General features: G+C 45.8%; 1 protein-coding gene across 6 annotated transcripts in view; it reads left to right on the top strand.

The window, feature by feature from the left end:
* Window positions 1-13627, top strand: part of arap2 (ArfGAP with RhoGAP domain, ankyrin repeat and PH domain 2) — a 116627-nt gene that overhangs the window by 57845 nt on the left and 45155 nt on the right. For all 6 annotated transcript variants that reach the window (XR_008835237.1, XR_008835235.1, XR_008835236.1 and 3 more), the window contains exons 14-15: window positions 303-477; window positions 9155-9265. Coding sequence is in view for 1 of the 6 variants with exons in the window: in XM_056443226.1 (XP_056299201.1) it covers window positions 303-477; window positions 9155-9265 (286 nt within the window). In the remaining 5 variants the exon portion in view is untranslated. The remainder of the gene's footprint in view (window positions 1-302; window positions 478-9154; window positions 9266-13627) is intronic.

The following is a 13627-nucleotide window of genomic DNA, read 5'->3' as shown; positions in this document are numbered from 1 at the left end:
TTAAAAGCTACTTAGAAATGCAGTGAGCTGTGACTGCACTTATTCATTCTTTTATTAGTCGATCGCACGAATACGCCTTAAGTGACGGGTGGACTTACACGAGTAAGATTCACGACCAATAAAAATAAGCCCTCGGCATTCCAGTTAGAAATATGTCTAAATGAAGAACTACAGTCATATCCTACGTATACGTTATTTAAGAATTGTATGAATGGTGGTGGCCTCATGGGACCCAAAGACAGAGCGAAGGCACAGTGTTATTTAATGCTGTCTTCTGTGTGTGTGTGTGTGTGTGTGTGCAGGCCCTGTGTGCAGCTGTGGTGCTGCCTGACGTGCTGCAGACCATGCAGCTGGTGTTCAGCGGGGCAGATGTGATGTGCGCCACTGGGGATCCGGCCTCCTCCACCCCGTACCTCCTGGCCCAACGCGCCGGACAGAAGCTACAGATGGAGTTCCTGCACCAGAACAAACTCTCCGGTAAGCAACCGCAGTCGGGTCACCCCCCCCCCCCCCCCCATTGCAGTTTACCATGACAACGTTTACTGCTGGAAATTTAGTGTGAAAGCGTGGGGCTCTACATTTTTTCTCACTTATTTTGTCAGCCACAACCAGGTTATATCAGATGTATGCCAACTCCTTGATTTGTTTTTTAACTCTCACAGCTGCTGACATTTCTCCAGCTAATCACCAATAACCAAATTATTCTGCGAAATGGTTTCAAATACGCACTTAATGCTTACATACATCACGCGAGTGAGTGATGCTGCATGTCCCCGCCAAGAAGTTGGCATCCTCTGATGAGTGTGGCCTTTAACATTCAGAGTAGAATGATTCCTTCAAGTTTGAAATCAGAATGCACCGTTTGATCAACTTCTTACGGTTTGTTTTGTCTCTTTGACGTCAGTAAATGCATCCCAACACAACTGTACATACGAGAGAACAAGAGCTCCAGGTAGAATCCTTTTCCAGTGTTGAGGCCAGGTGAGATGCTAGACCACAGAAAGCAGCTGTGGAACAGAATAACTCCAGAATTCTGCTGGACTGACCAGAGAAAGGAGCCGACACGTTCACATGAATCAACGAAAAGGCCTTTTTAAACGACGTGTGCGAGTCGGACTTTTACAGCCGTCGGCGCCACATAGTCGACCCATTGTCTTTATACTTTAACAAGCCAGTGATGTTTAGAACTCTTCCTGGCCGCTGTGCCGCCACATTTATAAAAGCACAGTGGGAGGTTTCTGTTGTTTTTCCACCGCTATGAATAGAGAATGAAGGCAGAAATACCCACAAATTTGAAGCCAGCAAGTTAGAAGTAAAAAAAAAGTCTCTTGCAGCTTCTTTTTACTCTCTCTCTCTCTCTCCTCTTTTCCCCCAACTCTCCTTTGTAAAACCCACCTCATGTTCCCGCCACCGGATGTGCTGTCTCGTGACGGCTGGGTTTGTTTGTGCGGTTGCACACGGGGCTGATGATGAGAACGTATTGGATTAAAAGGATCGACAGAGGTTATTGGCTGTGGTCGTGGGGGGGGAGGGGGAGGAGAGGAGAGTTCTCCGGGTCTGTATTTAACATAATGTATGCGCTGCATCTGTGCACACTCGCCTGTTCGGGACTCCTAATTGCTAGCTTGGGTCACCTGGTTGCCTTGGTGACGGCCATTACCTGGAGGTGTGCTCAGATACACACAGACAGACGGACACAAACACACATTCACGCGTGTCTTCTTGTCCGTCGGAAATGTGGAGCACACTGGCTCATTATTTGTCGGGAAGTTGTCGGGCACCATCGTTAAAAACACAGAGAGATGTGGAGCTAACGAGACTGGTCCGATAGAAATGGATGTTCAACTGAGCAGACCCAACTACTGCAGGCAGAAAGGACCCGGACCAGGGAGGCGACCCGGAGCCCTCGATGGAGATCTCACCTCCAGGGTCAACAGTCAGTCCGTCATGTTTAGTCTGAACTCGCTGCACCGACCACGAGGAAGCTGCTGCTTAAAGTGACACGCATGCGCCATGAAAGATGGCGTCTTGTTTTCCATGCAAGGGAACATTCGCCACCTTTTAGGAAGATGTCTTTGGCGAAGACAATAAAATGAAAATAAAACAGATGGTGAAGTGTGAAATAAGAGCTGTTCATTTCCGTACATCGAATATGTTTTATGTAACGAGGCTAAATGTCGTTTATGTGGCAGCGACGGCGATGTTGACGACGGCAGAGACACGGAGTGAAACTAAGTCTTGAATGTCAATAAAATAGATGATACTCCCGACATTAAAATACAGAGTGAAGTTTACAAAGCATGAAGAGGACGTCAGTCCTCCACCCTGTCCTTTGTCGTCGTCGTCCTCCTCCTCCTCCTCATCATCTTCCTCCTCCTGCTGATGTGATTCACGGCCTGTTGATGGCAGAGGGAGGAGGGCCTGTTCGTAGCAGTCAGACAAGACGGGCTCAGTTTATGGCAAACAGACAGCCTATAGTTACCTTCGCATTGAAAATGCGGAAGGTTATGTTTTGATCGCCGTGTATTTATTTATTTGTATGCGTGTTACTCGCATAACTCAAAAAGTATTAGACCGAATCGCATGAAATTTGGTGGGATGATTGGTTATTATCCGGGGACCATTTAATTAGATTTTGGGATCGATCGGGTCAAAGGTCAAGGTCATGAAAAGGTCAACATCTTCTTGGATCGCATGAAATTTGGTGGGATGATTGGTTATTATCCGGGGACCATTTGATTCGATTTTGGGATCGATCGGGTCAAAGGTCAAGGTCATGAAAAGGTCAACATCTTCTTTTTAACATAGCACGGTCAATTTGTATCCAATTGGCATGCAACTAATGCCAAAATGTTCATGATTCAATGCCCAATCTTGTGATATGCGAAGGTATGCGTTCTACCGAGTGCCCGTTCTAGTTTTAACTTGTGGAGCCGAGGGTTACGCCGCGCCTTCTTTAAATGAAGTAATAACACCCAGGCTCCGTTCACTTCTTCACCTCCTCTCCACAGAGCAGGAGCCGACTCCGCCACCATCACGTCAGACGACATGTCCGATAGTCAAACGTAGCGTCCGACGGCGCTCGTCCAAAAGCTTAGGAAGTTTAGGAAACAAATGCCAAATCATTTGCATTCTTTGTCGGTGGGCAGTGTTCTGTTCCCCGAAGAGGCTGAAACTTTCCGTCACTCCACAGAGACATGAAGTTCCTTTTGTCACGGCATATATAACACGAGGCACGGTGGAGTATTGACTGACTCAATTCACAATGATCGAACGCGTGTGCGTGTTTTTCTTTTTCTTTTTCCAACACCGCTCTATATGTGACGGTGTGTGCCGCCGGCGTCTTTTCTACGAAAATAAATACAATTTCTGAAAACACGGTGGGTTTATGTCGTGCCGAAAAGATTACGGCGCCACACAAAACCCTGTCCAAATTCCCTATTTGACGTTTTTCCCCCGACCGCCGGACACACTGTCACATCGACACAAAGCCGTGGGAAGGAAGCGTTGTCTCTTTGTTTTTTTTTTTGCTTGGAGTTTGCAGGGGGGGGAAAAAAGAAAAGAGAAAAAAAGACTTAGATTAAACAAAAAATGTAACTTTTTTCAGCGGGTTGTGTCTGCCAGAGACTGGGAACCATTCAAAACCCAAATCACACCCTCCCTGCTGTATAGCTCGGTGTCGAACACAGAGAAGATGGAGAGGAGAATAAAAGGAGTAACAAAGCCGCCGATATCAAGGACACGACCGAGTGTTTCAAAGACCTCAGCCTCGGGTTACAGTTGAAGTTCGGCACACCAAGGTAACATCGGGACCGATGGAAGTATCTGATTTCTTTTGCAGCAATGTCTGCTGCCGCGGCATTGTACGCATTCCTGCTGTGGCTCTGTGCTTCGCTTTCTCCCTTTTTAAAAACGAAAACGAATTTCATCTCATAAAGCACACATCCACAACTAGGGTGCACTTCAGGCCTTCACTGAACCACCACATTGTGCTGTAAAGCAGAAACTATATTGGATGAAATGGCAGCAAACATAGTTCTTTCCCCAAATTCACTCTCCCTCGGCGGGGAGACTTGAGATGATAAGATGGTGATAAACAATCGGCAGACCGAACAGCTCTCCCTCCCTCTCTCTCTCTCTCTCGCTCTCTTCGCATCTGAAATCGCGGCGTCTCCTCGCGTGAGGGGAAAAAAATCGCGGCGGCGGCGGCGTGTCCTCGCAGCGTGAATCGTGCTCCCAATTTGTCGAGATGAAAATAGAGAAAGCCCCTTCATTTCCCCTGGATATGTGGCGTATGAAAACAAAGCTGTCAGGCTACACCTCCCAGAACCTCCTCCCCTCCACACACACACACACACACAGCGGCTCACTCGTGGCTCCGGCTTTAGGACGTCCTCCGACGGCAGAGCATCGCGTCTTCATTAGCGCCTCGGTGCGTGCAGGTGGGCCTCGGCGGACCCGCTCGTCCCGCCCACACCTGCTCGCCCCCAGAAGCACCGAGGGACGCTGCAGGAGCATGTTCATTTCCATATCCCCATCCCAGATTGGATTCGAATAAAGCCGATGGCAGCTCTCCGAGGCATCGCGTCTGCTCGCATTCCGGGGCCCTCCCGAGGGCAGCTTCCATGATGGATCTCTCCCTTATCGTCCGACGCTTCCACCGAGGTGGTTTCTTGTATATCTTTAAAGCTCCTTCATCAATTTTCACGTCCCGGTGTATTTCCATATATATTACTTGAGAAGCTTCACATAGTTAAAATGTGTAATTCAGGGCTTAAATGAAAATAGTTTCGGGAGTGTTTAAGCTGAAATATTAAATGAACGTCCTCCCGACGTCAAACACGTATCACGCCGATCTATTTTGGCACGGCCTCATGTCTAACCGAGCTGTGACGGAACGCCGCGGACACTTTTTGAATGCTAACTCGGCTCAATAAGGAGACCAATCTCCCCCCCACACACACACACACACACACTCCCCCTATAACCAGAGGATCCGCGACGCCTTTGCACTGAATTGAAAGTCATTCTTGACAAAAGCGTCGACTGATGAACCGAAACTCTCGTTGTAAATTCTCTCCCGACAACAAAATGAGCATTGTAAAAACCCAAAGGAGGTGAACGGGCGCCGAGTCGACTGATGGGGTTGCCAGTGTTGCCGTCACATCCCAGTTTGTGGAGCTAATGGACGACCCGGAGGACGGGTTTGGGTTTTGGCCGACGAATAGTTTGTTAACTCGGAGAAGAAGTTTCAGTCCTTAGACATGCGACTCTCCGCGTCGGGGCCACTGGTCCCCGCCCGACTGGAGGGACGCGTTGGTAATTGGTTCTTAGAGGCTGCAGGTGGGGAGCGTTGCCAACGGAGCGCCATGCGCCACATGCCGGGTCCCTCTGAGCCAGCTACACACCGACCAACCCCAGTCAGCTGATATCATAACGTATTTGATTAGTGCTTCACACCGAAGCTTCTATGATGAAATGAAGGTGCCGTGACTGTGTAATAACGACAGAGCGATGGAGTTTACTCGTCAGCGGTCGCATCATAGATAGATAGATAGATAGATAAATACTTTATTAATCCCCAAGGGGAAATTTGTCGTAGCAGTAGCAGCACCAATAAACTAAACACCCGGGAATAAAAAATAAAATATAAAATATAAAAAACAGGGATGAAAGATATAGATGTATACAAGTGAAAGATATATACAAGAAGTATACAAAGTAAAATATAAAATAAAATATATATATGCATATATATACAACATATATGCATACACAATACAATACTAATGACTAAAATTAAATTAAATATAAAAATATTAAATATAAAATCATCATGAATCTGAACTTGAGTATAAAATATTAGAATATAAACAAATCACTTGAATTGCTGAGGAAATATTAAATATGTCGACGCGTGTCATTTGAAATCTTGGAAATCGCACGTGCAACTTTACTTGTGCTCAACCAGCATCGCTCTCACTGTTGACGTCATTCCAAATAATAAAAAGATGAACGCACGCCATGCCACGCGGTTGCAGTGGTCTGACTCTTTCTTCAGTGCTTGTTGACGTTCATGTATTTTTAACCTATGCACACGTTGTACACTGGGCTATTAGAGGGGTCACAAGGTCACAGGCAGCGGGTGAGTGTTTTTTTTGTCTTAGTCTCCATCACAGAGGTGTTCCCCTGGTGGAGTGTGTGAGTGGATGGCTTATGAGGCCTCTGGCTAAAGAGCTCAATGTATAAATGAGTTTTATGTCTGTCACCATGTGGATTGTCTTTAGCTGACTTGTTCATTTTGTCTGTGCTTGCCTTGTGTAAGCCATTTGTGTTACAATTTACTGTGTGCGGCTTCACTGTGTGTGTGTGTGTGTGTGTGTGTGTCTGTGTGTGCGCGCACATGCGTGTGCGGAGCGAACGGCACTGATTACCCCACTGTCCGCTGCTTGTCGGGGACCACTTTGTGACCGTTGCCGTGGGCGACCAGATGGCTAATTGAGCACTCTGTCATGTCGCATCCCTTCGCTGGGGACTTAGCCAATCGGCACAGGCCAGACTTCTCAACCGCCGCCCCCACAGACATCACAGTCCCATCCTAACAGAGTCCAGCTTGAGGGGCCCAGAGGGGCTGTTTAGAAGGCTCACAGAGACTCTTGTTACAACCGATGCAGCATCAAGCCACTGGCTTATTTACATTCTGTCAACCTGTGTGTGTGTGTCTCGTTTCCTTGCAGTTTGTTGATTACATTCTGTCAGGTTCCATGTATTTATGATTCTGCTATTGGCAGACACATTGTCCGCGTCAGATTCAAAGCCAGTTTACAGATGTTGCTCCCTAACGACACCCAAGCGTTATGTCACCCGGCTCCCGATGACATGGCTCTTCATCCTTGGGGTCTCAGGGAATACACATGTCTTCATCAGGCCAACATGTCGGGGGAAAAATTTATATTTTTCAATATATTTAAAAGTATGTACAAAATATTTCTATATCTTGCTTTTCTCTCGATGTGAAAACGTGAACAATATTTCAGATGACTCATCGGGGGCGTTACACGCATCCAATCGAATGTGACGTGGGCGGAGTCGCTACTACCTCCGCCCGAGAAAAGAAGGAGCTTTCGTTGTCAAAATTCTAAATTAAAAGTGACAAGATAATTCTATCAAAAATAATAAAGAAAATTAAAAAAATGTTTTAGTTTTATTACGAATTAAAATATTGGAAATAATTCTCACAATGGCCTCAGCTAGACATAGTTACATGAGAGAACATGGCATAATATAAATTACAAATTGGTCATATCACTGTATGTACAGTGGGAACAGAAAGTATTCACTCCCCTTTAAAATGTTCACTCTTTGTTTCATTGCAGCCATTTGCTAAAATCAAAAAGTCTGACTACTTGTGACCATGTGATATTTCAGTTTTTCTTTTTTAATGAATTTGAAATAAATTCTACATTTCTGTTTTTTTCTGTCAAGATGGGGAGCTGAGTGTTCATTAATAAGAAATAAAATGAACTTTTTGGATTTTAGCAAATGGCTCCAATGAAACAAAGTGTGAAACATTTAAAGGGGTCTGAATACTTTCCGTACCCACACACTGTCTACTCACGGGGAGCTAAATGTATATATTGATGTATGGTTTTATAAAAACACTTAATTCAGGTTCTTACATGTGATATATATGACATCCATTTAATTTAATTTTTCAAAATAATATGTTACTGAGTCCATAATATTTTCTATAATTCAAAGATTTTAAATGTGCGCGTGAAGACTTAATTAATCTGACACAATCCACACATGGAGCTCCCAGATTTGGAGTGAGCCGTCTCGTGGAATGAACAGATTGTTTTTCTCAGAGGAACGATACGCAGCGGCCTTGAGATGAGGCGGTGTCGGTAACGGGTGGAAATGTCGCTTCAATTAAAAGTGGTTTCAATTATAGTTCTTTTACCTTGCTTGATGAGAGAGCTGGAGGTAGTGAAGATACAATCCGAGAGATATTGCCATGGCTCAGGCAGAAAATTGAACCACAGAGTTGAAGCTAATTGAATTTGAGAACGATAAGGTTGAATGCGGGGAGCTCCTAAATCTCGCAAAGCAAGGATGAGATGAGGGAGTTTAGCAGAAAGGGAGAGAAATGAGGGAGGAATGCTCCTAATTTAAATGGATAAAGATGAAGAACACTCATTTTGAGCAGATACAGTGCATGTGGGCGTGCGCCTCGAGATGCTCTGAGAATACATTATCTTTGAGTGACCATGTGACAGTCGGCACAAATTAAAACTTCTTTGTGTGATTATGTTTTCTGCTCTTTGTGTGTGTGTGCTTTATTGATGTGTTTTTATTCTTTTTTGCGGAATAATAGTTCAATATAAAGATACCGGTTTTTTTCCGATAACAAAATGGAAAACCGCTATGATGGACATGTGACGGCAGCTGGACATCAAGATACATAATATATAGATAATGCTGTTTTTGTAGTTATACAGGCACAAGGATGTGTCCCACAAAGTGCACTCAGGACTGCATACTTGAATTAATAAATGTACTACCATACAGTAGGGGATAACTCATTATTGGGAGAGGATTATTATTGTCATGACACAAATAAAACATTTTCTATTCCAATTGAATTATCAGAAAATACTTTTAATTTGGGATTATTGTCTTCACAGCAGCGGAATACAGTTTGTTGGACATCAAAAGGATTATATTGTTTAAAAAAAAAGTTGTAATATTGTTTAATATTATTGCGATATTGTAGCCGTCTTGTGAAAAACAAATTTTAACCCCGTTTTCAGCTTTGTGACGATTTTTTTTTCTCAATAATTAGAGTTTTGTTTTGATTAAAATGCATGAGAATGTCCTCAACCCGTAAACAACCGCTTAACCCTTCAGTTATTTTTAAATGGTCCGATTCATAAATACAGTTTTCATTTCATATCCTCTGATTCAGTTTGGGGTCAAGTACGGCAAAAATAATCCGAAATTAGAACTCGAGTGTTACCGCTGCAGGTGGAGGCGAACTGGTGACACACAAGTTTGCAGGTAAAACATCGCAATGGTGCCACTGCCACCAGTTCATTAATTGGGGAAAAAACCATTTCCCTCCTCATCGACTGTGTCTCCGCCCTCGTTGTAGATTTCCCCAGACTGGAGCAGTGGTCGGAGAGCCCCTCCCTGTCTGCCGTCTCCATCTTCATGGATGGCTTCCTCTACATCTCCACTGGACTGGACCGCCGCGGCAGAGACGGTGAGCGAGAATGTCGTTTATTTTAGTATTTTTGCAAGGGCAGATCAATCCGTTCGCGAGCGATTTAAACGGCGTGTTTGTCAGAGATCCACTCCAGTTAAGCGCCGAGCGATCAATCAGTGTCGGCCTGTCGGTTGTCAAGCCGCCCATCGTTTAATCCTTACACCAAACAGTCCGGTCAGAACGATCAATGGATCTGTCCAAAAGGCGTTCTGCATCGGCCACCTGGGAATACGCGTCGGACCGAAAGACGACCCGGCACCGGATGCTCGACGGGGGGAAGCTTAAGGCCCGGTTACAAAATCAAGACGGAAATAAATTAAGAGAGTCCAGTTCAAGTCCTCTCGAAATCCGCCTGAGAGATGCTCCCCCCCACACACACACACACTAAAGCTCCTTGTTTTGTCTTCCAAAGCGGCCCCTGAAACTTTTAATCAGCCTCCATTTCACACTCAAACTCCTCAGCTGCTGCTGCCGCTGCACCTCCTGGTCCCACTCCTCCAAGCAGCTGGAGCGTTTTCCCACGGGTAATTAGGAGGAAGGAGCCGCCTCTGGATGCTGCCCCTCGGGACGGGGGTCACGGGGAAGGTCGGAGGAGCGGGATGGGAGGATGAGGGGGATGGAGGATGAAGGGGATGGGAGGAGGAATGGGAGAAGAAAGGTTTCCGGGTGGGACTGACAGCTTCCAGTTTGCTACCACTAGGATGAGCTGGATCTCCGACGTCTCGGCCGAGACATCCATCCCCATTGCCGTCCACACACACACACACACACACACACACACACACATGGTTGTACATGGTGGCTAATGAACATAGCTGAGGTCTGGGAAATTGCCCCTTAGAGGAGATGCGGGCTGGGGGGGGATTCTCACCACTGTCTATTGAAATTCTCATTATATGTAGAAGTGGAATTTCATTTCCATTTAATCCGTTGAAGGAGAATTCACATGTATCGCAATTTGGGTCCTAATCCCACCACGGTCTGCCATCATTTACGTCGGTTACGATTATATTTTGCACTTGCCAAAGAAATTGCAGAGGGCCTCGGAAAACACGGCCACCTCGCTAAGTCCGATTGGTCGGCTGATCGGAGAAGTTTCAAACGGGGCTGTTTTGAATAAGATTGCCCGATTAGCTGGACCACTAAAGAAACGATCTTGTGTTCTATTCGCTCAAACCGTGGCTATATCCTGACATCAGCACCATGAGGCAGATAATATGTGAAATATCCGCGTCGCTCCGCCTCCTCTTCCTCGCCGTGGCAGCTGACAATTACTGCTTCAGATTTGCGATGGAACTGTCAAGCTGAGCAGCGCTGATCAAATATGAATCAAGATGGTGTTACCGTATTGCACATTCCCCGCCTCCAATGTTTAATTAAACCTATCTTGGTCTCGTTTTTTCGCCGTAAAATGAGAAAGTTTGCTACGGCGGGGGGGGCTTTTCAACATGGCAGCCAGTTGTGGTGGAATGTGTCAATTAGTTTTTTTATGACGGTCCATCTCCAGCGAAGGCTCTTTCCCATACTCGATACGCACACGTTGTAGAGGTGCATTCTGGTCTCTCTACCACTTAAAGGCACGGCGCCGTCCCAAAGCTCCATTCTGATAAGTGCCTGTGATATCGTGTCCGATAAAGACCTGGTGACTTCATCTGTTGTGAAGAGCCGCTCACGTTTGGCTGTTGTTGCCTTTAATGGGGCCTTAACTGCAGCTGAAGCTTGTTAAAAAATTCAGAGGGTCTGGGTTTGAAACTGTGTGTTTTTAGCTTCTTCCCTCATGAGGGAGCACTGTCGGGACTTTGTGACCATGGAGGGAGGAGGTATTTGTGAGCGTACTCCAGGATGCCTTTCGCTCCCTGGCTAATGGCACGATGGTCTATAGATACACCCATGTTCTTAATAATTCATAGTTCGTAGTCGGTGGGGGGGCTTAATAAAAGCACTCTGCCCCGCAGCATCCTAAACTTTTTGTCTGGAGACGACTCCAATGGAGGCTTTCTTGCCTCCGCCGACGGGAGCTAAATTGAGAGTGCGACATGAATTAATTTGGCGAGCCATTTTGGTAATGGCCTCGACAGAGGTGCGCGAGGGGGATCATCGTGCCCGTCTGGCACAATGAAATAAAATACTGCGCTACCTGGCGTTTAGCAAAACACGGCGTTCAGCCTCGATGCAGGAATATCGATTAGGATTAGAAGGAAAACCCAATAAAAATCAAAGTTGAACTGGTTCATTCTCCACTTTATCAGATGTTCAGTCGGTTCTGGCGTAAATGAAGTCTCCAACCTAAACACGTGGAGGTATATGTGTGTGTGTGTGTGTTGGGGAGGGGGGCACTCGTGACAGTCCTGAGAGGCAAGCGAGTCGCTCGGCAGTTGGGATCCGAAATGGTGAGTGGCAGCAGGGAGAGGCCGCTCCTAATTCCTGATTAGTTTTTATCTTCTCCTCATCAGCCGCACTCTGTTTCTGCCCGTAACAGGAGCTCAGAGAGAGGAGCAGGAGGAGGTGCGGTGGACAAGTAGAAGTATGTCAATAGTTGTATCGAGCATTCACGTCCGACCGCATGTGTCTCTTTAAAATAAAGCAAATATTATTCAAAACGTAGATGTCAAAGGATGTAATTCATAAGCAGTCACATTTATGTTATGCTACTTTTTATACTATATTTATTATTTTATGAGGATTACACGAAAGATGTCTTAATCTAATATGTTTTTTTCCCGAGTGCTCGTATTTCTGTGCCTCTGCTTGCCTAAATGAGTCAGTAGTGCAGTTTCTTAGGCCAGAAATACATGGCAAATAGTGTTTTTTCTCTTCTTTATCTTATACCATATCTGTCCATTCCTCCCTGTAATGAAGTGGGCTGTAAATCTGGCACAGACGGATCGTTCAGATCCCTTCAGTTTCTCGATTTCCATTCCCAGCTCCCCTGACAAGCTGTCCAGCAGATGTCTTCATCGCAGATATTTTAGTCTGATGGCGAGATAGGCAGAAGATCGGCGGCAGGTGGAGAGGTGGGAGAGCGAGCGAGCGAGGGATGAGGGCGATTCACTGGAAAGGGAACCAACCCGCTTTTTTTCGATGCATACTGAAACGGGTGCCTGTGCAATGTCGATAAAAAGTTTACGGGGGGGGGGGGGGGACTTTGGGCCAATCTGGAGCAGTGCAGTTGGAGGCACAGTCGGAGTCTTAACTTTTTGAGTAAATATGTAATTCTGTAACCCGGGCCATTCAGCCAGGGAACAATAAGACGGTTAAACTGCGACGTTGATGACTCGATGAGTTTAATCAACCTGATCATCTCGCATACTTTTTGCAAATTTTTACCAATTACGGCGGCGAGAGGAAGTTCTAAAGAAGAGAGAGAAAAAGCACATTAAAAAAAAGAAAGGGATTCCAAAAAAAAAAAAAAGCTATGCAGAGGAGCACTGTTGGCGTACGAGCTAATTGGCCCGATTGAGCCGGTGGAGGCATCTACCACAGTTTGGCTTCCGCCTGGCGTCGTCTCCGGCGGGCTGGTTTGCGGACTCCCGCGGAGAGCGGCTGGGCAGTGCGTGGGGAACAGCTGGCAACGGACGCAGCTGCTTGATTGTAAATCAAGCACTATTGTCGTCGCCCCCCCCATTGCACGTCTGCTTGTGTAGAAGCTCGTGGCATCCCACCCGCCAAGGACATTCTGCACCACAAACAAAGGAGGAAGAAGGAATGCGCGTGCAGGTTTTTTCTTCTTCTCTTTCCTTCTTCTATAAAGCCGGTTTCCTGGTGGAATATCTTAAAGGGATCCAGAGGCATTCATTGCTGTGTGAGGAAGGAACTTCTGCAATAAATCACAAAATAGATGAATAATAGTTGCATTGAAATTGGTGTAAAACTCACTCGCAGCTATAGTGAAGTCATTATTGTACCTTATCTTTGGGCATATTTGAGATATTCGTTCACTTTCAGGCCTTTTCCTGTCATCACAGCCTCTTCCGTCCTCCCATCAGTCTCCTGAATCCTTCAGTCGTTCACACTTCAAACCCAAAACAGAGATAACTGTATCTGAAATGACATTTGTCAAACATTTGTCGCCCCTCTCCTGTTTCCTCAGCCATCTTTTATTTTGGGGCGCGCGGGCCAATATTAGGACAACTCGTCTGAAACCGGTTGGTCGAGCCGTGAGCCGAGTGACCCCGGGGTGTCTTGGAACAATTTGCTTCTTGGATTCACGATGGGGATATTTAAATGTCTTTTCTCCTTGGAGTTGGGAGGAAATTCGAAGGAGACGGGATTGAAATGCCACGTGCGCCAACGTGAAAATAAAATCTATTATTTATTCCGGTGATTATTTCAAATCCTTGTTTTGTTTCAATATTTTTT

The sequence above is a fragment of the Pseudoliparis swirei genome, chromosome 21, assembly GCF_029220125.1.
Source record: "Pseudoliparis swirei isolate HS2019 ecotype Mariana Trench chromosome 21, NWPU_hadal_v1, whole genome shotgun sequence".
Lineage (NCBI taxonomy): Eukaryota > Metazoa > Chordata > Actinopteri > Perciformes > Liparidae > Pseudoliparis > Pseudoliparis swirei.
The sequence above is the reverse complement of the archived record's forward strand: the minus strand, read 5'-3'. Positions and strand labels throughout refer to the sequence as shown.